The following is a 27,547-nucleotide window of genomic DNA, read 5'->3' as shown; positions in this document are numbered from 1 at the left end:
CTTCATTCTCTTCTGATAAAGGTGCTCCCCAACCGTGAGGCCCAGAAGGAGCTGAGTTCTGTAGACCAGGAGGGACCACAGTGGGAAACCTGGCATTTGGAAGGTCCAAGGTGTGTTCAGTGAGGCTTGCCCGGAGGCGAGGACGTGAGGGGAGGGCTGGAATCTCTCTTCCGTGATTCCGTTTCCCAGGTCTCCAATCTCTTGTCTGAGCTTTGGTATATAAAGCACTCTACAGAAACAGCTTTCCGCTGTGTCTTCCTTCTCGAGGGAGGGTGATGAAGGGGGTGCCCTCAGAGCTCACTGCCTGCTGGTGGCAGGGAGGTAGTTCTGCTGAGCTTGCTTCTTTCCCCTACGGCTCTGTATGAAGACGTGTGGATACATGACGCTTGGGCCTGAGCAGTGTGATATCTACCACCTTCACTCCCCTTCTCAGAGCCAGGGGCCATGGGTGATTTGTGGAACCACACCTTCTCGGGTGGCCCCCTATTTATAGAGCTGGGATTGTTGCCAGAGCCGAGTAGACCCTCTGTGAGAGGTCCCTGAGTGTTAGGCCACTCCTTTTACAAACTTTGGGGCACTGGAATCCTAGAACGCCCACAGGCCGTTTTCCCCTCCTCATGCCTACTTCTACAGGACTCCCTCAGCCTGGGCCCTGATATGCCAGAGCTCTCTCAGAAGACTGAGTGAGCTGCTCTTGATTGCAATGAGAGAATTTGATTGGACACCCAAGTTTCAGGGGATTTCACACCCAGGTCTGGGTACCAAGTCTGCTCCACAGTGGAGCACAGTATGCATTTCAGTGAAATCTTCCATCTCCCTGGTTACATTAGATAGAAGTTACCCAATACTTGTTTCGGTGTCTCCGCCCCCCTTTCTAGATCCTTGAAGATCTAGGGCCTTTTATTAGTATATTTTTTCTTCGAACACGACTAAGTTTCAGAATTCTTAGCTACATGGATCAAAGTCCAGTCAAACCTCCTCCACACACCTTCATCTCCTTGCTTGGAATTGCGGTGGTTCCCACTCTTCCCAATCACTGAATTATATAAATTACATTTTGCTTCTTTACACTTCTATTCAATTTTACTAGCTCCATTTCAATAGAGAAACCTTACTTCCAAGTTCTGATATTCATTAGTTGAGACAAAAAAGCAGACAGAAGTGATCAAACTGGAATCTTCATGCCTACAGATTCAGGAAAAAAGTGGTCTCTAGGGAATGAAAGCTTCCCAATAGATCTGAAGACAGTCTAACCTGTCAACTTTCCAAAAACCTGAACATGTGGGATCAAGTGGTAATGAGATTAGTTGTTCAATTTGACTAGTTTGCTTAAGGGATATCAGAATGAAGTTTTTCATTCTAACCAAACTCACAAAGATGGTTAATTCAGAGGCAAATTTAAACATTCATTCATTCAACCAATATTTACTGGGCACCCAATAAGCTGAGGTATTATTCTAGGCACTGGATAGTCAACAGGAGACACTTCCCATGGAGTACACCATAGCAGGCAAGACCCTCAGATACACATATTTAACAGTACCTAAGGCCAAAGACGGAAGGGTGGTCACAAGAATTTGAACAAGGTATTAATCTTCCTACAGGTTATTTCCTCATTTGAAAAATAGGGAATTTACTTTTAAGCAAACTGGTAGTCTCAGTTCTATCCCTCCAAACCATTGTTGTATGGACTTCCTTTACCTTCTTACCCTTGGCTCAATATTTTTGAAGCCTGAAATAGACCAATTAAATGTTCATTCACCCAAGATGAGATCCACTATGCCCCTCAGGAACTGAACAGATAAGCAGTTTCAGAAGAGACTCAAACTCAACAGCTGACCTTCACTACAACTCCATTTTCCCTTGCCAGGAGAGCTACAAAAAAGACCTGTTCAAGAGGAGCAGTAGCGAACAGCTCACTTCTGGGTCAAGATTTACTCCTGCAGTGAAATTAAACCAGTTTCTCTGATTTCACTAAACCATGGATGCTGATGGGACAAACTTTAAAAAATAGCAATACACAGCATTAGAATCACTTCCAACAAACCCAGTACTTCCTCCATCTGAATTAACACGTGGCTATGCTTGAAACATGTATAATGCGGTTTTCTTTAAACAGCTTACAGTGACTACATGGAAACACTGGTAAGGAATGAGGGTAAAATTCTTCTGGTTTACCATTAACTCCTGCATTTCCCATTCTCAAACTTGACCTAGTAAAGAACATGCACTATCTCAAGTTATTTACCATAAACATCATGAAGACGACATAGAAAACAAGAACTAAAACCAAGTTAAATGCATTTTATTTTTAAAAAGTCCATTCACAAAACTGAATGATTAATTCAAGCTGCGCAGCAGCTAATGACTACTGCATGGCAGTGAAAATGAAGTGCACAGTGGCTCAGATAAAGGTCCTCATAAGGATGGTCCTGCAAAAAAGAAAAAAGCATATACATAAGCAGGTGAAAGATTCTACAACTACATCCATTCTCTTTACTGAGAATCCAATTGCTTTAATAGCTTTTTGCCAGCTACAGTCTGTTAGATAATAGAACAATAGATCTTACTTTTTTTAGTTCTGAGGCACAGCCTGGCATTTTACTTTAGGAATACTAAGCACTGTTACTTTATAAAAACCTACCTTTTAGCCATGAGCTTGAACTGGAATTTTGTTTTAAGAGTTGCTAAGCCTGTGGTAGCACACTCCTCCCTAGAAAAGTAAACAGCCTTTAAGAACTAGCTTTTCTCAGAGACAAGGTCCATCTCAGGCTAAGCCCTCCCACCCCCCACTAATGGTCCGCCCACCCTCCCACCAGCATTCTGGGGAAGATTCTAATATATTACTTTGAGCCATTGTTTTAATAGGTCAAAAGATAGGAAATATAGAAATTAAAGGGTAAAAATGTATCACTGTAGAAGTAATTAAAGTGCTGACTTCCTTCAGTTGGGAGCCGCCAAGAGTAGGGTGTCAACTTAAGCAATTCATTTCCAGAAAAACCAAGTTCAGCTTAACTGGACTAGTTTTGGCTCAATATATTAAAGAAAATATAAGAGAAAGCTGGATTTTAGAGAGCTATATGGATGTAAGTAAAATCTGTTCTTACCTACCAGCATAGCAATAAAACCTTTTCTCCTGGTTCTGACTGCTAGTCCTAAGAGTCAGGTGTGCCTTACTCTTGTCTGCCTCCTTCCTTGCGATGGTCACTGAAACTTCACTCCCTCCTAGCTTTCATGGAGCGTGCCGTGGCCTGCCCCTGGCTTATCTGTACTCCACATACCACAAGTGTCTACTCTCAGCTGTAGAGTGTCTGACCTCGGAGCCATTCGCGCTATACTTGCTAGCAGTTCCTAGTAGCTGAACATCTCTCCTGGATCTTTAAAGGCATTGTCACGAATCCTGAGGTATCTGCAAACTCCCTCAATAGTTAAGGTTCCACCTGCCATTGCAAACTCAGCCAGTATCAAGCCCATGGAACTATTACCCACACTTTCCCACCCACCTCCACCTCCCACCCAACCCCACCCAACCCCCTCCCCAAACTTCCAAGTAACACACCCATGGGATGGAATACACAGTCCTAGTGATAAACAAATCTCTATTCTACTAAGTACAATGGCACTGAAATTGAGGGTACCAAAGGGAGGGCTCAAAGGAAGCTATGTACAAATAACAATGATTGGATATTAAGTAAACTGTTATAAAGGTTTAGAAGTCATTTTCTATACAATCAACATTTTAGAATGTTTGTGTCATCTTGTGCCGTATTTAAAGGAAAACTGCAGTTAGCATGAATTAAAGTAAATAACATGGCTCCTCACCATACCCAATTTTGATCTCCATACAGATAATTACTAGTGTGTCAATCCAGAAACCTATATATACCCACCCAACCGGAACAAAAACTGCAGTTTTCCTTTAATGTAAACCTGTTTTTGTGTTAAGAGTAAATTCCTTACTGATACTGGTCAGTTTAAAAAGGTCTCCCCAAAACTTCTAATTTGTGGATTTATGGGGTGGCATTAGCCAGCATCTGGTTTCTATTCCCTGGCAGAGTTTTGAACTTGAACTGTGATAGAAGCATTCAACATTATCAGGGGTAGTGGGTAGGGAAGGTCCAAAGCTCTGCCAGTCCCAAATCCATACAGTTGTCATTCCATTCAAGAGGGTATTAAATTGTTTATTTATTACACATGATAATGGATGATACACAAGCTTCATTCCCATCTATATCTGGTACCATAATCCAATTTAGATATATTGCATAGGATGTGCCAACAATCATATATTAATAATCAAAAAACTCCATGACTTGGCTTGGGTGACCCTTTTTCACGGTGAACTCCAAGGTCACAACGCAGTAACTGTCAGTTCAACTACACCAAGGTTTCAGAAGACAGTAGCTTCTCCACCAAAGCAGGTTGTAAATAAATTTTGAATGGAACCTGGCATCACCCTGAAGGAATACTAACTTCACACTGTTGGGGTGGTTTACCAAAATGGCTTCAGAGTAGACTAACTTTACACAGCACATTTAAAAAAAAGACACATTTATTCAGCGTCACGATCAGACTATTACATTTAGCAATCAACAGCATGGGTGCAAAAAAAAAAAAATCTACATTAAAACCCTTTGTTGGAATGCTTTACACTTTCCACAGAACAGAAACTAAAATAACCTGTTATACAATTAGTCACAAATACAGTCCTCGAGTTTTTTTGCCCATACACATGAGTATTGTCTAAAACATGTCTTCTTTGTAGCAGCTAGGCCCTGCCACCACTGTGCTTGGCTGAGTTCACAAATCTGTTGTAACCTGTAGCTTCCCTGTCACTTCTCTGGCTCTCCTCTCCTGCTAAGCTTTGTTTCCTGTTGAACAATATGGAATAAAGTTGTTAATCTAAACATATTAAGACTCAAGGCTACAATCCAATAGCAAGTTGTTTCCCACAAATTTTGCTGATCTGAATATTAACTTAATATCCACAATTTTACTGTAATTATAATGTTAACTATGTTTCACTGCTCAGCTACATTAGGGTTACTGTGTTCATTATCAATTACAAGAAAATTAAGTGAAAACAAAAAAAGCTGTTCACTTACCTGGCAGTAATCAAAACCTTCTGCCACTGCCATAGCTACTGCTGCTGCTGGAACCACCATAGCCACCTAAGAACAAATTTGTTCCCTTAAGCTTTAGGAGTATGAATAATAACGGTAATACTTTTTATATTTGGGGCTTTCATATTTGTATTATATATATAAGTTCAAATTCACAAGTTTGGGCTCACATGATTTTCCTAACTGAACTACAAGTTACCAGTCACTTAAAATTGCCTCAAGATTTTAAATTGTCAGTTTTCCTGCACCTGCCCTGCCTAAAGGTCTAATATTTTCCTCAACGGTACTAGTTTAGCCCTCCCATACCACATATACACCATACCTTGGTTTCGGGGTTTGGCAAAGTATTGGCCTCCACCACCATAGGGGCCAGAACTTCTGCCTCCAAAGTTTCCTCCTTTCATGGGTCCAAAATTTGAAGACTGATTGTTGTAACTGCCAAAATCGTTGTAGCTTCCACCACCTCCAAAATTGCTTCCTAAGAATGGAAAAGAGGACCTTTATCTGTTACTCGGGGAAAATGATAAATTCTGGTGTTCAAAGTAAAAAAGTTGCTTGATTTGCCTTGCTCCCAAAACTGGTGGCTCCAATGTTTATCTTTGTATTTTATCCCTCCTGGGCAAGGCATTCAGTTGAATAATCCAATAATTAAAAAAAATTTACCCAACTCACGACGGTATAGCAAATAATATATCCTCTTGCCTTGAAGACCTTTACCCATTCAGGGGCACAGCAAACACATGCTGGATACGTCCGTCAACTAAGTGCCTAAGACCCCAAGAGTTAAGACACTAAATCCTGCTAGAATCTAATCTAATTCCAACTGAAGACACCACTATCCACTTATCCATCTATCTATTTGGGAGTGAGGCGGCCCCAGCTTAAAGCTAGGAGGAGGTAGCATTGCAAGCCCGTTAATTAAAAAAGTACCATGCAGCGTAACACACAAAAGCATCAAGTCCCCATACTAAAAGGCTAATCTAGCTATTGCACCAGTACTTGGATCACTGGATACCTACCACTACCACCGCCAAAGCCGCCTCCGCCTCCTCCGTTGTTATAGCTGTCACTCCCGCCATAGCCACTGCCCTGGTTTCCATAACCCTGTCCACCACTTCCATAGCCTCTGCTTCCTCCAGAGTAACCAGGGCCGCCTCCTCCATAACCACCTACAAGAATACAATTCTTCTCAATAAGACAAAAGTATTCAACAGTCAAATTCTGTGATAGCATGACAGCTAAAGGCCTGCTCACAACATGCTATTAGGTCAGAATTGAGCTTATCATGCACTAGACTTTTAATCTCTATTAGCCTATTCTAAAGGTTGCCAAAACTTTTAGTCTGTGGTTCCTTAAATAAAACAAAACTTACCATCATTACCGAATCCATTATAGCCATCCCCACTGCCACCATATCCACCACCACCGCGGCTGCCACCAAAGCCACCTGGAGAAAAGCAGAATTAAAACAAACAAAAACCAGGTTTGAAGTATGTGGATCGCATACAAGTCACCCCCTTCTAAGTCTAAATTTTAGGAAGCGTTAAATCGGTAAATTATTTCCGTATGCAAGACTAACTACCGGTTAGTGAGAAGCCAGAACTACATCTGGATTAAAATGTAACTTGGGATAAGACATCTGGGGGTAATTATAATTTTACCATTAACTCTCATTAGTAAACTATAACCACACAAACCTCGACCGCTGAAGTTTCCTCCACGACCAAAGTTGTCATTCCCACCAAAACCACCTCCACGACCACCACCAAAGTTTCCAGAACCACTTCGACCTGAAGAGACGAGTTTTAAGTGTTAGGTTGTACAAATTGGAATTGCTCAAAATTATGTTTAAGGTTTAATTAAGTAACAAACTGACCTCTTTGGCTGGACGAAGCACTAGCCATCTCTTGCTTAGATAGGGCTTTCCTTACTTCACAGTTGTGGCCATTCACAGTGTGGTATTTCTGAACTGAAAAAATTTGGAGATAAAGAAAACACCAACACAGCATTTAGAATACAGCATGGATTTCAAAACCCTTAGCAAATGCCAGCCACCCGATACTTACTGACAATCTTGTCTACAGAGTCATGATCATCAAAGGTTACAAAAGCAAAGCCTCTCTTTTTGCCACTGCCTCGGTCAGTCATGATTTCAATCACTTCAATTTTCCCATACTGTTCAAAATAATCTCTTAGATGATGTTCTTCAGTGTCTTCTTTAATGCCACCAACAAAAATCTTTTTCACAGTTAAGTGGGCACCAGGTCTTTGAGAATCCTAACACGGAAAAAATTAAGTTAACTTATATTAACAAAACCTATCCCGAAGTTAAGAATTTTAAGTTTGTTACACCCCTAAATGTTAAGTCCCCCTAGTGGCAACACTTCCAAATGACTAAAGGAAGGGGGGGGAAAAAAAGATCACTTACTTCTCTTGAGACGGCCCTCTTTGGTTCCACAACTCTTCCATCCACCTTGTGTGGCCTTGCATTCATGGCCGCATCCACCTCCTCCACAGTGGCATATGTGACAAACCCGAAGCCTCTGGAGCGCTTGGTGTTTGGATCTCTCATTACCTTTAATGTTTAATACGTGGTAAGCCCCCAGAAGCTATTGCCTTTTCTACCTTAAGTAAGGCAATAGGAGACTTTATACCAACCCTTTGTATGAAGCCCTTCACTTTCCCACTAACCATCTAAAGCTAATCAATTGGGAGCTTTTTAATCAGTTAAAGCCACACCTTACTTGAAACTATAATCCCATTAACATTCAGACGGTAATACAGCAAGCTAAGCCAAAGAAATCAACGAGTTCTACGGTCCTTTGTCTCTTTCAAGTCTTACCACACAATCTGTGAGCGTTCCCCACTGCTCAAAATGGCTCCTCAGACTCTCATCGGTTGTTTCAAAGCTCAAACCTCCGATGAAGAGCTTCCGCAGCTGTTCGGGCTCTTTGGGTGACTATGAGTAGGGGAAAAAAAAGCGGTAAGTGGGGCTATAACGCAAAACACCTTCCAGCTACAAGAACCAAAACTAAAACTAGATAGCAACGTACGAAACACTTATTGTTCCTTCTGGTCGCAGCAAGCCACGTGCTTCTCCGCACTGGGGGAGGTTTGTTGGGTGCTGGGTGGGCCGGGAGGCGCCGAGCGCATGCGTCCCTCACTCCCTTCGACGCACGCGCAACAAAAGGACTAGGAGGGAGGAGTACATCGCCAACATCGACTATAAATGCTCTTTAAGAAAGTCGCCCACTGAGACAAGGTAAAAAAAACATATTGAATGTACTTAAGAGTTTTGCAAGGTGGACCGAGCCTGCGTGATAGCTAAGGGTTGCAGGACGGCAGCCTCATGGCGAAGAGGACAAAATGGCGACCTCAACTTAGGGAGGGGTAGGCCCTGGCAGAGACCGAAGAACTGCTGAACCGGCTGGGGCAAGCAGCCAAACCAGGCCGAACCCTACTGAACTCAGGAAGGCGCGAAAAAGAAAATTTAGGTGGAGAGAGCGTCCTACTCACCTCTGACTTAGACATAACGGCAGTGGAGGGTGGGGGGAGACGTCAACGATGCTTACTCGGCGGCGTCCACGAGCAGAAAGAAGTAAGCTACCGAACGTATCTGCCAGCCTACCTTCGGCCTCGCTCTTTTATCCCGCCTCCTCGCTTTCAGCATTGGTAGACTCCGCCCCTGAGTAGCTCTGATTGGATATTTGAAATTGCTCCCCCCCTACTATTGGTCTCTGGTACTGCAGTGCTGTGTAACGTCATCCGTTTGGGCTTTCTACGCAGTCTCCACCCCTCGGGGGGGGGTCTATGGGTTCCCGAGTAATATTATTAACTAGTCTGATAGGCTAGTCAACCAATCATTCACGTTTGAATGCACTTAGGTTATTTAGGTAACTTTTTAATTCTCTACGTTACGAATTTTACGTTCAGCTCATCTGTCAAACCATGATTGATACTATGAATCAGAAAAATAGTTAGCATGTAACAATTTTTTTTTTTTGGCAGCGACTGCCTGCTGAGCGCATGTGTAGTAAAATGGCGAGTTTACGCAGGCGCGTTAAGAAGTTCCGCCTGGCGCTTGGAACACGTGAAATGGCGGGCAGGAGACAGCGGCGAACCTAAGGCGCCTGCGTAGTGGCGGGAGTTGGGCCCCTTTTTGCGCAGGCGTAATGGGCGGGGAAAGGGTCCAGTCCCAGGATTGGTCGCGCAGGCGCAGGGAAGGATCCGTTTTGGCGGGCGGTTGGCGTTACGCAGAACGCGGCGGCAGCGGTGGCCTGTGGTCCGGCCTCACCACCGAGGAACAGGGGAGACGTTAGCGTGAGTGATCGGTCTCGATCCCGGGTAAGTGGCGGACAGTCTTGCCTACGCATACGAGGTCTTGAACCGACTCTAGTTGGCCCCGTTATTGTGTGAAATGAATGGACCGCGGGGTGGGGGCTCGTGAAGGGGGAGCGGTGGGTCCACCCAACCAATGGAAGAACAGGGGCGGGATGTTTTATTCCCGTAGTTTCTGTGGAGCTTTGCAGCCGAAGAGTTTGACTGGCGAGTGAATAGGCCAATTGGAGCCTCCTTTAGCAGCCGACTGACCGGTCCTTGGGCCATCGGTATGTGGGAGGCGGGCTTTCTCTTCCTGAGCAGCGGCTCACTGAGCCAATGAGCACGAAGCGCGCGGTAGGTTGGGCTCCTCCAAGAGGCAGCGGTTTGACTCCAATGGGGGATGCGGCAGTCGGGCGGTTAAATGGATGGACCAAATCTGGAGCCAGTAGGCGGACAGCTCACGGAAAGCGCTCGGGCTGGCCGTCCAATCAGCGCTCCAAAGGAGGGAGGTCTTAGATTTGGGGATGCAAGGATGGGGAGTCACTGCCTGCGATGGCGCGAGGGGGTGGGTATTTTATTCACAATGACTTGAACGAAGCCTTTGGGTCTCTAGGCCACACACTTCTCTGGTAGGGAACCTGTAAGTTTGCTCCTATAGTTCTCGAGTTTGGCTTTATTTCCCCATGTAGGTACATCCCACCATCCAGCAATGTTTAGGTTTTGCGGGGGGGCAACAAGGGAGGTCTTTTGACTTTGAGAACTCGCTTCTTTAGGAAGACGGACTTGAAATGTTACAGCGAATAGGATAAATCTCTTTGTATTGTTGTGGAAAGGTACCGAAGAAAAATCAACATAATTGTAATAATGCATATTTTCACGGACAAAGAGATTTGTAAATCCACAGAAAAAGTTTTGGAAAGCTACATACCAAAGCGTGTTACCTCTAGGGATACAGTGGGATGGAGACAGGTCCGATTTCCAATGTTTAAATCTTTTCAGGGATAATAATTTGTGATTCAAGTTAAATTTAAAAGCCAATTGTTTTTGTGTTTTCAGTTATAAGCAAGTACTTCTCAACACCTCCTTACACCTCAAAAAAGTTCTATTTTTCAGTTAAGAACTAAGGTGATCCTCTGTTTAAAAATACAAATTTAAAAAAGGTAGCTTTTTTTGAGTACTTAGTATTGATACCTGCTAGGCATTATGCTAAATGCTTTGCAAGTATTGTCCATGTGCCTTTATCTTAGGCTCTTCTCTGTGGAACTTTTCTCTCCATATATATCTCTTTCTTTACACCATTACAGATCTCCTAAGCCCTTTCTGCTGTTCTATTGAGGATATCTGGATTTGGATAAAAAGGAAGTTGCTTAAGGAGGATGATACTTAGGGTGTTGGAGACAGGAGGACACATTCATCACCTGGGTTATATTTTTGCCTTTTGATTATATTTCCTTCAAAGTATTTTATATGCAGTTCATATCTTGTTAGTAATGCCCATTCGTATCAGTCGAGTGTATTTTAGTAAAACAGAAATTTTCATTGCATATTGGCTATATCAGAGTCTATACTGTACTAATATTTACTGATTTATTTAGTGTCAAGGGAAAAATGTTTAAATACTGTAATAAGTTCAAATACATATGAAGTTCTCTTATGAGTAGAGACCTTTCTGACATTGTACAAAAGGAAGATGATTTTAGATGAGCTTATCGTGAACCAGAGGAGAGATTTTTGTGTTCTCTGGCACTTGCAAAAGGAAAACCTATTTTGTATTTGCTTCTAAACTATTCGTAGGTATGCTAATAATGCAGCTACTTAGTTTATAAGAACTAAAGTGAAATAGATTAAGGGTATCTGTCCCTAATTTATTTAGGTCTGAAAGGAATACAATCTTGATCTACTACAGGGTTTCTCAAGCTCAGCACTATTGATATTTTGAGCCTGATAAATGCATCTCACCTCCCCCCACACCGCCACTTGTGACAATCAAAATGTCACCAAATGTCCTGGGAGGGAGGGGTGCAAAATCTCCACTTGAAAACCATTGACTGAAATGACAGATGGTAGAGTTGATTATCTTGACAAAATCTTTTATTTTGCCAATTGGAATTTAGAGGGAGAAGATGGGTGAAGTGTTCAGGAAGTGTCCTTTGGTAAATGGATCACTAAATCCTCATGATTATGTCTTCAGATATAGCATGATCATTGTTTGATTGGATAAAAGGAAAATTTCATTAAGGTTTTTACCATTTCTTGCAGTTTGAACGTTGATTACATCTTGCGTTTGTTTGGCTTCCTAAAATAATGGCAAATATGTTTTTGAAGGAGGTAGACTTTGCTTCAGGTGCTTATTACATTCTCATTTGACTTAATCCTGTTTCCTTTAAAGTTTCATTATGCAAATAAATGTGCAAAGCACTCTGACATTTTCCTTTTTTTTAATAAAATTTATTTTATTTATTTATTTTTGGCTGTGTTGGGTCTTTGTTGCTGCACGTGGGCTTTCTGTAGTTGCGGTGAGCGGAGGCTACTCTTCCGTTGCAGTGCGTGGGCTTCTCATTGTGGGGGCTTTTCTTGTCGCGGAGCATGAGCTCTAGGCACGCAGGCTTCAGTAGTTGTGGCTCATGGGCTTTAGAGCACAGGCTCAGTAGTTGTGGCGCACGGGCTTAGTTGCTCTGGGCATGTGGGATATTCCCGGACCAGGGATTGAACCCATGTCCCCTGCATAGGCAGGCGGATTCTCAACCACTGCGCCACCAGGGAAGCCCCTCTCTGACATTTTCTCATCTATAGTACTCTATTTCATTTTCTTAAAAACACAGGTCGATTTCTGCTGATCTGATTTTTCAGCTGTGTAGAGACTTGTACACTGGGGGAAAAGAAATACTGACTGAAAAATAGGTAACCAAATCATGCCACCCTAGATTACTCCGAGTAGATTCATCTCATTTCCAGCCCCACCTACTTGGCTGTAATCAGTGACACCTTATTTGATGTTTTTAATGGTATATTTTAATCTGAAAAATTTCAGGACTTGAAGCTAGACTTTTTGGTTTACTGTGGTGTGCAAATAAAAGTTGTTTGTTTTATTGTAACTTCCCTTACAGTGTCACAGTTAATAGGTCTGATAAACATTTCTTTCTGGTGGGTAATTTTTCATTGAAATTCTGAAACTATCACATTGAAAATCCTAAGTTTAGACTTATTTCTTGCCTTTGGAGAACTTGGTTTGGTTGTTAATTTGTTCCTCTCTGTTAACAATATAAAATGCTGAGCCTTTGTTACAAAAATTAAATTTCAGGCACTTGCACTTAGAATTTAGAAGCATCTTATTGCATCCAAACATGAAATATTATTCACTAAAAGGGAAAATAACACATCTTCGCTGGTCTGTCTGAAATACAGTAAGTAGAAAGCTTCTGTCTGGGCAGGAGGTGAGCAAGATGATAACTGGGGAAAGAGAAAGAAAGAACATACCTCTGAAGTGACTGGATTTTTATATTGTCTAGGGAAGTTCTGGTGATTTTCACTGCCCTTGACAGTACCTCTGGAAAAGAGAGAAAGGTATCCAGGGTACAAAGGTTTCCAAGGAAGACTACTATTTTTTGCTTTTATCAAGGTATTTTATTTTACCATATAGCATGATTTATATATCTTATTGAAATAGCCCATTTAACATCCCCTGGTAAAGCATTTTTTCTTGTCCTTTTACTTGGTCTATTTTTATTTCCGTTTACCTTATGTGAAACTGGGCCTAAATGCTCTGGATGTTGATTTAAAAAGCAATAAATTACAGTGTGAGATATCACAACTGACTTAGTATGGCTGATATTTACACATTGTTATCAATGAACTTGGACTCTGGGCAGTTGTCTTTTTTTCCCTGACATAAACTTTGATTTTCCTTCCCTCCTTGTAGAGGATGGCTTTAGCTGATCATCGTACTAATGGGAAGGAGTCCAGGTCATCCTGAGAAGAGTTGGCTTGTGCAGAGTCCAGGACGCAGATTTGTTGGATTTCTGTAAGCCACTCGAAGCCACGTGTTCTTTTCTGATGACAACTTTACACTTGTGTTGGCAGAACACCCACAGTGACAACTGTTGCCCATGTTTAGTCTGTTCGGGAGCTCTACCAGATAGCATGTTTGGGGGAAGACCTACACTGTTCTTGTTGGAAGCTGTGTAAATATTAGATCTTTCTGAATTTATCTTCTCAGATCTGCCATAATTTTAGATAAATTGCATCCTGTGATTGCCTCAACTTACCCTTTGAAATGAAAGATTAAAGGGTTTAGGCATTCTTTGGGTCATTTAAAGCACAATTCTTTTTGTATCAGTAATTGGTTTTATATATGTCTGGTTTATGATTTTTAAAATTTTATTTCCCCTGTGTCTTGGTTTCCTGTGGCTGCAATTACCACAAACCTGGTGGCTTCAAACAACAGGAATTTATTCTCTCACAATTCTGGAGGCCAGAAGTCTGCAATCAAGGTGTTGAGCCCATTCCGGAGGCCCTAGGGGAGAGTCCCTTTCTTGCCTTTCCAGCCTCTGGTGGTTGTCAGTTTTCTTTGGCTTATGGCCTCATCTCTCCCTGCTCTGTCTTCATGTTGCCTTCTCTGCGTGTCTGTCTCAGAACTCCTGCCTCTCTTAAAAAGATACATGTGATTGCACTTAAGGCCCACTGATAATCCAGGATAAATTTCTCCTTTCACATCTTTAAATCACATCTTTTGCCATGTAAAGTAATATTCATAGGTTTGAGGGATTAGGTCATGGATAACTTTTGGAGGGCCATCATTCAGACTGTTATACCCTGGTTCTCTAACTCCTATCCAAATAAATTTTACCTAATTCAAAAAGGAAAGGTTATTTTTAAAAATGAGGGGCAGCTGGGGGGCGGGGGAAGGCTCAGGAGACCCAAGTGAGCCAATTGCCCTCTTCAGTCCTTAGTTTCTTTTTTTTTCTTTTTTTTTCTTTTTTTGGCTGTGTTGGGTCTTTGTTGCTGCACATGGGCTTTCTCTAGTTGTGAGCGGGGGCTACTCTGTTGCGGTGCGTGGGCTTCTCATTGCGGTGGCTTCTCTTTCTGGTGTGCAGGCTTCAGTAGTTGTGGCACATGGGCTTAGACGCTCTGTGGCATGTGGGATCTTCCCGGACCAGGGCTCAAACCCGAGTCCCCTGCATTGGCAGGTGGATTCTTAACCACTGTGCCACCAGGGAAGTCCCAGTCCTTAGTTTCTTATATGGAAGAAATTGGATAGGTGAGAACTAATAGCCTTCTGGACCTAGGACTTTTATGAAGTGACTCCTAAATTGTCTTGGAGTTTATTTTTGAAGTTAATTTTAAATGCAAATCAAGAACTCATTCTTATATTTTGGGCCAATGTAGTCCACTGGTGGTTTTGCCTAGGACTTGAGGGACAGAAGACTTCGTTGGCTGCTTGTCAACTTCTCAGGATGTTAACACAGGATGACAAACTGTACTTGTTAATTGTGTGTGATTTTCTAAAAAGAATGTAATGGACTAGCTGGGCCACTTTTCACTCTTTCTAATGAGGCTGTGGACTGTGTAGTCTGGATTTCCTATCCAGTAAGAATAGTTCATCAAATTTAAACACTTACAATCAATTATACCTCAATTTAAAATTATTTTTAAAGAGAGGGGAGTAAGCAGAATTTTAAGAAAAGAAAATAGCACTGACAGATTTTTCTAACTGAAAATAGGTCATGGACCTAGTTTTAAAATTTTTCACATGCAGTCCTTTTTTTTTTTTAAACCAATTGGCATGCCGGATCTTAGTTTCCTGACCAGGGATCGAACCCGTGCCCCCTGCAGTGGAAGTGCGGATTCTTAACCACTGGACCACCAGGGAAGTCCCAACATGCAGTCTTATTCTTCAGACTTACTAAGTGCCTGTTCCATTGTGTTTCATTGCTAGGAAGGACACCAGAAAGCATAGGATTGAGATGGTGTCACTGAAAGGACTACTTTAAGATCAAGTTTCATAACACACTCATTATTTATTTCTTCCATGGAGAGGAGGAATCAAATTGAATTCAAGTATTTCTCTGATTGTAATCTACAATTCTTAGAATAAAGCAAGTTCATATCTGAGCCAGCAGGCATAATTATGTTGGAATAAAATGCCCTCTGCTAAAGAGATCAGCCAATAGGCTGGGAAATCTATCTTAAGTTTGGTTTCTGAGGCAAATCCTTGTGCCTTGTTTCTCATCCCTAAATTAGTAAGACTCAGTTACTACCTCACAGGGAGTTGTGGAGGGTAATATACTGCTAATTTGTTCAGTATTTCACAATAAATTATGTCTAGGAATCTGATGAAACATAGGCAAACCTCATATGTGTAGTTAGAGACAAGCATAGGTGAAACTTACAGATAGTAAGCAAATTCATTAAAGTTATTTTTAACATCCAACATTTTACCTTCTGTTTCCTGTATATTCTCGAGTGTTTTCTTGTTCTTTTTCCGTAATAGACATGAGGTAGGTAGGGCAAATAGCTAACAGTAGGTTAGATGATAAAAGGATCAACTCATCAAGAGGACACAATAAAAAAAAAAAAGAGGACACAATAATTCTACACAACTAATAATAAGTGTCAAAGTACAAGAAAGAAAAAAACAATAGAACTAAATAATAGACATCTGCAATTATGCTGGAGACTTCAACACCCTCTTTTAATTAAAAAAACAATAGAACGGAAATAGTAGATATCTGCAATTATATTGAAGATTTCAACACCCCTTTTCAGTAATTAATAGAACAAGTAGACAGAAAGTCAGTACGGAATAGACTTGAACAACACTATCAACCAGGCTGATGTAATTGACATTCATAGGATATTCCATCCAACAGTAGCAGAATACACATTTTTTTTCAAGTGCACGGGAACATTTACCAAGACAGACCATCTTCTGTCATAAAACAAATCTCAAAATTAAAAGGATTTGATCATACAAGTATGTTTTCTGGCCATAATGGAATTAAATTAGAAATCAGTAACTGAAAGACATCTGGAAGATCCCCAGATATTTGAACTAAACACACTTCTAAGTAAACCATGGATCAAAGAAGAGATCACACACAGAAAATTAGAAAATACTTTGAACTGAATAAAAATGATAACGTCAAAAAAAAATGATAACGTCAAAATTTGTGGATATAGCCAAGGCAGTGCTTAGATGAAAATTTATAGTATTAAATGCTTTAATTAAAAAGGCAGAAAGATCTAGAGTCTGTTTCTATCTTAAGAACCTAGAAAAAGAAGGGATAAGAGTGATGGTGTTTAAGGGTACAAACTTGTAACAAGTAGTAAATAACCCTAAAGACCTAATGCATGGTATAGTGAATATGGACAATAATGTTGTACTGCAGTTATGTAACATAAATATCACTACATTGTCCACCATATTACAATACACAAATGTATCAAAGTAACATACTCTACACCTTAAACTTACAGTGTTACATGTCAAATTTATTGAATTAAAAAAAGAAGAAGCAAATTAAACCCAAAGTAAGCAGAAGAAAGGAAGTAGTGAAGGTAAAAGCAGTAAGTAGTTGATGAAGTATAAGAAAAACCAGTAGAGAAAAATCAATGAAACTGAAAGTTGGTTTTTTGAGATGATAAATAAAATTAACGAGCAAGTCTGATCAGGGGAAAACGTCACAAATTACTAATATCAGGAATAAGAGAAGGGCTATCACTACTGATCCTGCAGACAGTGGAAGGGTAATAAGGGAGTATTATGAACAACTATGCCAATACATTCAATGTCTAAGGTAAAATGAATGGCTTCCTTGAAAGACAAACTACCAAAGCTCACTTCAGAAAAAATTCAGAACCTCACTAGCCCTATGTGTATCAAGGATAATGGAATTTGTAGTTAACACCCTCCCCACAAAGAAAACTCCAGGTCTAGATGGCTTCACAGTTGAATTTCCCAACTTCTACGGAAGAAATAATATCAAATTCTACACAAACTGTTCCAGAAAATAGAAGAGGAGGAAACACCAACGTGTTCATTATTTTTAACTACGTGTTCATTATTTTTAACTTCATCTACTATTAACTTCCCTGCTTTTTATATATATTTTTAAAATAAATTTATTTATTTATTTATGGCTGTGTTGGGTCTTCGTTGCTGCGCGCGGGCTTTTCTCTTTAGTTGCGGCGAGCGGGGACTACTCTTTGTTGCGGTGCACGGGCTTCTCATTGCGGTGGCTTCTCTTGCTGCAGAGCATGGGTTCTAGGGTGCATGGGATTCAGTAGTTGTGGCTCACAGGCTCTAGAGCGCAGGCTCAGTAGTTGTGGTGCATGGGCTTAGTTGCTCCGCGGCATGTGGGATCTTCCCGGAGCAGGGCTCGAACCTGTGTCCCCTGCATTGGCAGGCGGATTCTTAACCACTGCACCACCAGGGAAGCCCCTGCTTTATATTTTTAAAAGTGTTTAGTTTTTTTACCCCCACAGCAGACCTATGAGATAAGTAGGGCAAATAGCTAGCACCCTTAAAGTTAAGTGAACTGTCCAGTTCAACCTTTCAGTGATCTAGTTGGGATAGGACCCACATCTCCTTATTCCTAGTCCTGATATTGCCACTGTTAACTAGTTACCCCTTTAGTAGCTTTTTTGTAATAACCTTTGGGGATGGTGCTAACCAGTGCTGACTTAACTAAGGAGAATCTTAAAATCCTTAGTCCTTAAGTTGAAGACTGGGCTAGGCTCACTGCTTATGCAATGCTTGACACCTATTTGGCCCTCAATAAATGTCCCATAACCAATTTTAGAGCAAGGATCAGTATTACTGTATCATCCTTTTGGCATCGGATCTAAATTGGGATGATGGTTGGAAGCTAGACAAAAAGAGAGAAACATCTTATTTGGCATAAGCAATGTGTCAGAGTGCTCAGTGGAAGAGCTGGGTGGTCTGAGATTGGCCATCCCTTTAGCTGTTTATCTGATGGCCTTTCTTTGCATTTAACTATCAAGATATCTGAAGTGTAGAGCACACTTTTATGATATTGTGGCATAGTAACTCACACTTAAATGTCAATAGAGACGCTTGCAGAGACGTACAAGGTTCAATAATTTCTGGTGTAGGTTTGTTTCTCCTGTCACCACCCATTATGTATTTTTTTTACAGCTTTTAAATTGCCACAGAGAGAAATTGGTCAGGATCATAATAGATGGCCAAGGAGCTGCCAAGGATACCGTTGTATGGGATGGGAAAAAGTTCAATACTGGCTTGATTTTATTTATCTAAATTGTAGGCTATGACTTCAATATAATTCATGTTGCTAATACACCAAGGTAATGGCAGAGCACAAAACTATGCCATATGTTGAAGGAATGCTCTCTTTTACTCCTGAAGTTTTACAATCTGAGATATGTTTCTTATTCCAATTATATAAAAACTCCTTTTTTTGTCAGGATGTATTAATCAGGTTTTAGCATATTGATTTAAAGTCTAATACCATCTCAACAGTTAAGAGATTTTAGTTTGGTTATGCAAATTAATTTTTATGACTCTTGAATGTCTTTGCAAAACTAAGACTACGTTAGAATGTAAATTGTTTGCCATAGTAGAAGCTCTTCCTTCAAATAGAGGTTTTGTTGAAATGACCTGAAGGGGCCCTTGTAACCCTTAAACTGCTGATGGCCAAAATCTGTACAAGCTAGATAAGTGTGAGTCTTAATTTTATGGCTGTTTAGAAACTGCTCTATGGCCATAATTTTATTTGGTGTGGATACTTCAGTTCTCTTTTAACCCTTCCATATTTTGTGAACATGAATTGCCAAAGTGGTATGTAAAAATCTAAGATTCGTGGTAATCTACTCAAACGTTGCTCTTAGTCATTTTTCTTAAGATTTATGATGAAATTGCTAGGTTCTTCATGAAAGGTGACAAGATCTACTAGTTCATGCTTCATCACATTTAATTAATAGAGAGGAATGGGTGTGAGATTAACACTCACTAGAGACTGTGGTGCTTTGAGATGAATTCAATACATTCCAAGGATAGAGTTGTTGGAAGCACCATCTGGAAGACATTTGCCCATAGTGATACAAATTCTACTTTCTCATGAATCTTGGAACAATTGACTATCTAACCTCTTGCCCAGCGATGGGTTTAGGTGTGCCCTAACTAAATTTAGAGAAGATGGACACTTGGGAGAAGAAATTCAGTAGATTTGAATAAAGGAAAAAGAAAAATCTCATGTAAAATTATTATTTTGTGGAATTGTGATCTGGTAATGAGTTATCAAGAATTTGTGTGTTAGTGGTAAATATACCAATGAACCAGACTTAACACTTTGAGCAGTTCTGAGAATTGCTATAGCACACATTCATTTATATTTTTTAATGGCATTCAGAGCTTGGAGGACAGTACAGTCAAATGAAATTTATAAGGCACCCTTTATCTCCATTTATAATGTAGATGTTTTAATCTAAAAGAACAAAAGGCTCTTTACTCCCTTGCTCGCTGGAGTGGGAGGCTTAGATAATCAACAAATAGGATACTTTGCCCCCAGAATAATTCTGTGACTGGTTGAAGCAGTGCCTTGGCCTGATTTTTGAAGGATCATGAACTGGAGCTTCTGCTAGCCAAGGGAGAACCATTTCCTCTTTCCACACTCCTCTCTATTAATAAAGTTTGTGTTCTCTGTATGTGGCTTGTTAATGACAGGGGTGTTAACGACCACAGTTAATCTTCCTCCTCAACTCTTTCCTAACCCAGTCTCTTAAATAGACATTTAGAAAGCTTTTAACTCCTCTTGAGTTGGGTGCCCATAGGCTTTTGGTGGAGGTGGAGTGATAGTTAGCAGCCCATTTAACAAAACCTGAGACAGCCGGGACAGCTGTAATGTGCCGTCCCTATGCTGTGTTTTTGTTAAAATGTCACATGGCTTATACTTTGGAAATCATAAATCTAGTGGAAGAAAACATCTTTATAGAGGGTATTTTAGTTTTATGCTGTATGTGTTACAAACCTAAAACCATTGGTACTTCTAGATCTATAAAGAGCAAAGAACACAAACCAGATTAAAATGGTTCTGTAAATTTGGTTGCTTTTCATCTGTTTTATTTGCTGCAATAAAGCTATAAAGAGGATGCCTTGAAGACAATGTTGTAGCTGACAGTTTAATCTTCGCATAAGCCACCAGCTTTCCCCAAGGGCCTTAGGGGAGAAATGGGAGTTTCTCAAGCCTAGACCAACTGAAGTCACCCATCAGTGGCATATTAATATATGTGATAGGGACCTTTGCATATGCCCTCGCCCTTTCCTACTCTTTAGAATGACTTTCTTTATAGAAGATTTTGCCTTTTTAGTGGGCTTATAAAATTTATATTGAAACTCTAAAATAAAGAGCTCATTGATTATGCATTTTGACATTTGGTTTGACTAATGTCAGTTTAGTAGGTAGTTCAGTGAGGCAGCTTAGCCGTCGGTTTCATTACTTTTTAAACAATACAAAGAAAACTTAGAGAAAAACTTAGAATATATAATATATATATATATATGCTTTTGCTCGTAAGTCGTGATGAAAATACAGTGTGCTACACCGAGATCTAAGAAAAGCCACCAGGACAGTTGACATTGAAAAGTAGTGACTGGAGGGACTAGAGCAGAGCCTGAACTAGACAGAGTAGACAGATACCAGGGATCTCATGTGGGTGGTTCTCTGTTTCCAGGATTGACTGGTTGATGCAAACAGCTAATCTTTATGTCTCTTGTTCTTCTGGATTGCTCCGGCTCTCAGTAATGCCTTCTCTGTAATTTCTGGGCACTGGCAGTTTTTACCTTTTTTTTTTTTTCTTTTACCCGTATAATGTGTGGGGCTTTTTTTGTCCCTCTCTTTCTGCTTCACCTCCTCACCTCTTCCCCCCCCCCCTTTTTTTTTCTGGAAGATTCATGTGTTAAAGAAGTTTCCTGTCATCGACTTGGAATGTGGGTTCTGACTGTGCCTGACCGCAAAGCTCTTTGATGTTTGTCCAAGGCTGAATTTTCACCAGATCCCTGGTTTAGGTGTTTTTCCCCCAGCACTCAGAGGCCTGTAAGGTGAATTTGCCTTGTATCGTTGATATGAAGAGTTGGTGGGCCTGCTCTTTCTCGTGATCTGATGGGCCATTAAATTGCTGGATTCTGTGGTTGTTGATGCCTTTACCAGAGAGTTCCTGTGTATGTTCAAGAAAAGGCTGAGAGCTGTTATGTCTGAAAGACTCTAGAAACTTGAGAAGCTCACCCCTTCCCATGGAGATTTCCATAAGGATAATAAGGTTGTGCTCAGAGGCTCAGCCTCTCTTTCTCTGTCATGGTATCGGGATTCTACCTTAATCAAGCCATCATCCTGCCAGCCATGTCTCATTTCTCACACTGGAATGCTCCCGTCCAAGCTCAGTGTGAACCACCAGTCTTGATGCTTTATCTGGTCCAGGCTCTAGCCCTTAAATTGTCCGTCTGACTCTGTGTTTCATTTGACCCTAATACACTGGGTCGCACTGTCTAAAAGAGAATTATGTCCCCTCCGGTGTCTGAGTGCATTTCTCATTTACTGCTGCTCCTGAGCAGATCTGTAACTTCAAGGTTAAGATAAGACACATTCCATCAGAACTATGTCGTCATCCTTGCCAGCTTCTGGTCTGTGACTGTCCAGGAGATTTACAAGACAATTGCATGCCATTCTTTACAGAATATTATGGTTGGACTCTGACTCCTGGCATAAGGCCCAATTTGATTTGTCAGCTGTTACAAAACCCATTTCCCAAAGAGAAAGGGATCTTAGCCATGTGCCTTTTAGGCAGTTCTTAAAAGAGTGGGAAGGAGGGAATTGATCTGGCTCTTTATTTCCTGATGTTTTAAGGAGAAGGATGGACACCTGAATGTTTTTGTCCCTTTCCTCCTTGAATTCCCTTGTTTCGCCTGAAAGGTTTCGCTAAAATGTCCTTTATCCCTTTACAGAATTGCTGTTAAGTCTTTTCATTCTGCCATCTCCAATGCTTTCCTGAATTTTAAGGAGTAAGAATTTTGCCCTTGAGAGAAAGGGTTACCTGCATTTTCTCTGAAGGTTTATTAGTTTACCAGCACCTGGTTAACAAAGACACAGTTCCTCCTTTCTTGCTCTCTAACATGTTGAACTGCAGGAGTTACTGCATGTGATATGGTTTAATGGCTTAGGAATTTGGAAGGTCACATATTTCCTGCTGCTGTTGTATTAGGCCCTGTAATATTTTTACAAAAGCTTCTCGTTGGGGGACTTAACAGCCCTTTGGTTTCAACATAAACTCACTCTTTCCCTAGGTGGTAGGCAGTGGGGATTTATTTGGCCCACTTTAGTGATTCTGGGGTTAGAGCTAAAATTTATTTACTCAAGATCACACATGGCAAGTTAATCACAGAATCACAACCCTGATCTAATTCCTTTGGCATTGTTTTCATATCCCTTAACTACAAAAAGTTTTAAAAAGTTAGGAAGAATCGAGAAAGGCAGTTTTTACTCAGATTTCCTGATGGGTCTATTCAAGGTTGAAGAAATCCTCGTAGTTGAAAACTGTCCACTTTGCCCTCACACCCTACAGTTTCTTCTGTTTGATAACCAAAATAATAACCAGTCTTGATGCTTTATCTGGCCCAGGCTCTAGCCCTTAAACTGTAAAAGAACCACCATTCTTTTTTTTCCTCAGTCGGGTTCTTTGCTTTTGATTGTCCCTTTTTCTTAATCTCCTATGGCAGCAGCCTCTATCTCTAAAAGACCCGTATCTGTAAAGCAGAGAGCAGAGTTTTGGAGCTCTCTGAAATGTTCTTAGGGCCAGGAGAAAGGAATTCATGGGACTGCAAGTCTTAATTCTCTTTTCTTTATTTCAGTCTTCCTTTTTTCAAGTATTAGGGATTCTTAATATACAAAGTTTTAGATTACTATACTGTATAATTAATGTTCCAGGTGGGTAATTATTTGAAAATTTGTTTTATAACATTACAAGAACAACTAATGAGAAGTGGTTTTAATAGTAATGGTTGTGACTGGACTGCTCCCTCCCTTCTCTTTTTTAAAACTACTTAAGAATTAAATTTTTTTCTACCTATAATTTCAGCTGAAAGGTTCTTTGGTAGTGCTTCAAGTCGCTACATTCTGTTTCTGTATCCAGTAATTCCCCCCAAAGGGGAAGTTGTATAGCATCTTTGAAATCCTTCCCTTCCCCCTCTCCGGTTAGTCCCTGCACCCCACCCCCACCCCAGCAATCTTAATTAACTGTTCAGTGACAGATGGTAGAAAAGGCCTTGTCTAAAGTGCTTCTGGTGGGCTGGATTAGGGGGTGGGTAGTTTGTACTGATCTTGAAGAAGGAGCTAGCCTTTCCCCGCCTCCCGCCCCCCCCCCAGTTGAGCTATAATCCTGTTAGATCTTAAAATGCTATTGATTAATTCCCAGTGCTCTTAGAGGAATAAGCACAAGTTTTGGGTTTAAAATCCAAGCGCCAATTCCCTAGAGCTCTGAATGCCTTAGCCTTGAGGCCAAGGGAGGTACCTTCCAACTTCTCCACCCAGTCTTCACTGAAAAGAAAAGTTAAGCCTTTTAACTTTTCCGTTTGCCTCTCCCCCCTGCCCCTCCCTTAGTCTAGTAAGGCTGCCAGTTGCCATGGCAACGGACTGGGACAGCTGCGCAGTGGCGCCTAGGCAGCTGGGTGGGGGCGGGGGAGCTGCCAGCCCGCCAAGCCCCAGACCTGGGAGGGGAGGCCCCTTCTGTTAGCCCAGAGGGAAAGAAAGAACTGGGGCGATCCGGTAGGTAAAGGAGAGAACCCCCATTCATCTGCTGCCTCTGGGGCTCCTCTTTTGCATGAAGGTGTAAAGGTAGATTTTCCTCTTTTCTCCCTCAAACTGAAGAGCACATATGTAAATCCTTGTTTTTCCTTGTGAGGCAGGGGAGGCCATAGCCACAATGCTTCACTGCATGCATCTAACCCGGGGCTGGTTTTAACCCTGGCGCTCTGACCTAAGCTGCTCAGCTCCCGGAAATTCCAAGGTGAGTGGGGGCGGGGGTGGGTTACTCTCCTTGGAATATGACATTTCCTGTCTCTAGTGAGGTTGGAGGCTGCTTTTATTTTAAATAAATCAGATTTTTTTTCTTGAAGCTTAGGACTTTCCCCTGAATTCATGGAAAAATTATTTTGAAACCCCTCACCTACATTACCCCATCCTCCCACCCCCTCTTCCAAATAAAGTATGTTAATGAAGACATAGTTTTATTACGAGGCAGTAATGGGTACAAACAGTTTTTTGGGTGGGCAGACCTATTGCTAGTAAGTTTTGGAGATATGGTTTCCAACTATATATTCTGGGAATAATTCCCTAAAATTTGCTAATTTGAAGTAAATTGATAAATGCAACTTTTTATGCTACTCGAACAAAATTCCGAGATCAGTAGCGACCTTCCCTATTCCTGGGGTGGTCTTCTGATCAGGATGGAAATATTTTTAGTGCTGAAAAAAAGCTTTAAAGGTTACAGCAAAATAAAAATAGAGTTCAGCTAAGAAAACAATTCCTGCTACTCTGTAATCCAGACTCTAGGCACCATTTAACATGGTTAAGGAAGAATTCTTAAAAATGATTGTGGGAATTTAAAAAACTAGACTCTCTGTTGAGTACCCCTGGTTGTGCATATTTCTGAGCTTAACTCAATTTCCATTTGTGTTGCCTTGCTTCAGCTTTCCTTGGGCCTATGAATGGTTCCTCTGTGTTTTGAGGCTTCATGTTGATGTGAGTCTGGGACCAGACTTCTTTTTCCTCCTCTTCTTCCTTTGGCCCAAAGTCAACTCCAGTTAAGAGGAGAGGTGTACCTCCTTAATAATTGGATTAGTTGAGCCTTAAGAATTATTGAACAACTCAATGACTAATTTTGATTTTTAGGACTCAAAAATCTTTTTCTCCTTCCTGCCTCCCTCCCATCCCCAAATGAAAGGGGAGGCTTAATGTGTTTGAGATGTCAGCCTTGCTTTTGTGAGCTGATGGATGCTCAGAAGGGACAAGCTCAGTTTGTTTAAGGGAAATGTACTGAGTCACTGAAAATGTGGCGAAAGATGCCTGAGCAGGACTTTTTTTGTGCTGCTAAGAGACTGTTCAGGATGCTCAGAGCAGAGGAAAGTTAGATTTTGGTGGCTTTTCTTATTACTTTTTTTTTTTTCCATTTTTATAAAAAACCTTATTAACCTTGGAGGGAAATGTGTTAATTCTATCACGGTTCTTTTAACTGAAGGTTTTCCATACTTGTCTTTGAGTTTATGACTTGTAAACAGTTATAGAATTAGCTAGGAGTAAAATCCCACACATTACTTGTCTTATGGAATCTGAAATTAGAGGAGTTAGATAATTGTGCCATCTAATAATTTTGATCTTGTCAGCTGAAGAGAAAGTGGGGATCTGCCCATTTTTGATTAAACTCTTAGGCCTCATCTGTAGGATGCTTTAAGATGCAAGAAAAAGGTACATGGCAACTTTGTGTTATACCCCCTGCATCCCATCCAGAACAGACAGTTTTAACTGCTCACATGGATTCTGACCATTTCTGTCCTTCCCATTTGCAGGAACCCGGTGGCCTTAGTCCTTCAGGTGGAACAGCGTGAGACATGGGAAAGAAAACCAAGCGGACAGCTGACAGTTCTTCTTCAGAGGATGAGGAGGAGTACGTCGTGGAGAAGGTGCTAGACAGGCGTGTGGTTAAGGGGCAAGTGGAGTATCTACTGAAGTGGAAAGGCTTTTCCGAGTAAGTGCCTTCTCTCAGGCTTTGGGACTCTGCGCAGGTGGACACAGACACAGGCATTTCCCTGTGAACCATCACCATCTTTTTCTTTCACCACTTGCACTCCTTTCTAAGAGTCAGAAGACACAGCAATAAACTAAGCAAAATCTCCTGCTTCTTGGAGCTGATGTTCTAATGAGAATGCTTTTGAGAGGCAGTATAATGAACTGGTTAGGAGCATAGACTGGGGACCAGATTGCCTGGGTCTAGATTCTTGCTCTACCACTTATGATACGAGCTGGGTGACATTGGTGAAGTTCCTTAATCTTTTTTCTTCCTCAATAAAATAGGGATTAGAAATAGTCTATATCATAGAGACATTGGGGAGATGTGTAGAGCCTGACACATAAGCTCAATGTAAGTATAAACTGCTGCTGTTACTATTCCTTTGGATGTAACTAAGCTAAAGCACATACATTTAAGCAGAAGAAGTCGTAGTTGATCCCATAGCCCATAGCTTTCGATAATGATCCTTGGACCTCAAGATTGTCCTAGGATGAAACACTCATCTTAATGAGAGACTTAAATCTGAGACCTCAGTTTTCCCCCAATATTTATTTTTAAAAATTTCAAATATACATACAGCTAAGGCAAAAGAAATTGAGTGAACACTCAGATACACACCACCTAGTTTCTACAGTTAACATTTTAATATAATCTATCCCTTTATCTCTCAATTTATCTTTTATTATTATAAAACCCTCTTTTTAGGTCAGTGAGCTTTAAGAATGGTACTGAAGTGTTGACTATTCAGAATTAGGCAGTAACTGACTTTATGTTGAAGTGCTAAAGTAGGTTATTCTTTCCTTTGGAATAAGTAGAACTAGACACACAAGCATAGGAGAGGTAGCTTGAAAAGTGAAATACATGAAGCTGTGTAATCATTAGGCATTTTGCCTCAATTTCTCACTAATTCTGTTCTCAGGATGCCTGATAACAAAGAATGGGTTTCTGTGACCCCAGTGAGCTTTTAGGAACTGGTTTAGGCTCCTCAGAGTGGTGCTGTCCAATAAAAATGTAATGCAAGCCACATATGTAATTTCATATTTTATGGTGGCTACATTAAGGAAAAGTGGAATTAATTTTAATAATATATTTTATTAAGCACACTACATCAAAATGCTATTTCAAAATTAATTAATACAAAAGTTATTGATAAAATTTTACATTATTTTTCATGCTTAAGAATTCAAAATCTGATGTATATCTTACATTTTGTAGCACGTCTCAGTTCATAGCAGCCACATTTCAAATGCTCATTAGCCACATGTGGCTAGTAGTTACCATACTGAACATCA

At 40.8% G+C, this 27,547-nt stretch overlaps 2 protein-coding genes across 7 annotated transcripts in view; one reads left to right on the top strand and one right to left on the bottom strand.

Moving 5' to 3' along the window:
- Positions 1 to 2,296: 2,296 nt before the first annotated feature.
- On the bottom strand, positions 2,297 to 8,753 carry HNRNPA1 (heterogeneous nuclear ribonucleoprotein A1). 4 transcript variants are annotated; one of them, XR_014297424.1, is made up of 12 exons: positions 8,640 to 8,753; positions 7,966 to 8,082; positions 7,552 to 7,698; positions 7,190 to 7,400; positions 7,000 to 7,092; positions 6,821 to 6,913; positions 6,496 to 6,570; positions 6,143 to 6,292; positions 5,446 to 5,601; positions 5,106 to 5,171; positions 2,645 to 2,713; positions 2,297 to 2,432 (listed from the first exon to the last, which is right to left on the bottom strand). XR_014297424.1 is itself a non-coding variant. In XM_082665704.1 (11 exons), exons 1-10 carry the CDS (start codon positions 8,652 to 8,654, stop codon positions 5,116 to 5,118), a joined length of 1,113 nt encoding a protein of 370 aa, XP_082521830.1. In that variant the 5' UTR covers positions 8,655 to 8,753; the 3' UTR covers positions 2,298 to 2,713; positions 5,106 to 5,115. The 4 variants fall into 4 exon arrangements, 3 of the variants coding, with proteins under 3 accessions (XP_082521830.1, XP_082521829.1, XP_082521831.1); XM_082665704.1 differs by having other exon boundaries at positions 2,298 to 2,713; XM_082665703.1 differs by lacking the exons at positions 2,297 to 2,432; positions 2,645 to 2,713 and adding an exon at positions 4,535 to 4,871.
- The window catches only part of CBX5 (chromobox 5), a 36,325-nt gene continuing 16,951 nt past the window's right edge, over positions 8,174 to 27,547 (top strand). The window contains exons 1-3 of one of the 3 annotated variants that reach the window (XM_082665707.1): positions 24,217 to 24,235; positions 24,372 to 24,476; positions 26,035 to 26,213. In XM_082665707.1, coding sequence (XP_082521833.1) covers positions 26,077 to 26,213 — 137 coding nt within the window. In that variant the 5' untranslated portion in view covers positions 24,217 to 24,235; positions 24,372 to 24,476; positions 26,035 to 26,076. Of the gene's footprint in view, positions 8,386 to 9,341; positions 9,468 to 24,216; positions 24,236 to 24,371; positions 24,477 to 26,034; positions 26,214 to 27,547 lie in introns of those variants that run through there. The other 2 variants (XM_082665708.1, XM_082665706.1) reach the window with 2 other exon arrangements.

Source organism: Grampus griseus, assembly GCF_964374135.1.
Source record: "Grampus griseus genome assembly, chromosome: 11".
Classification (NCBI taxonomy): domain Eukaryota; kingdom Metazoa; phylum Chordata; class Mammalia; order Artiodactyla; family Delphinidae; genus Grampus; species Grampus griseus.
This window is presented reverse-complemented; position numbering and strand designations above follow the sequence as displayed.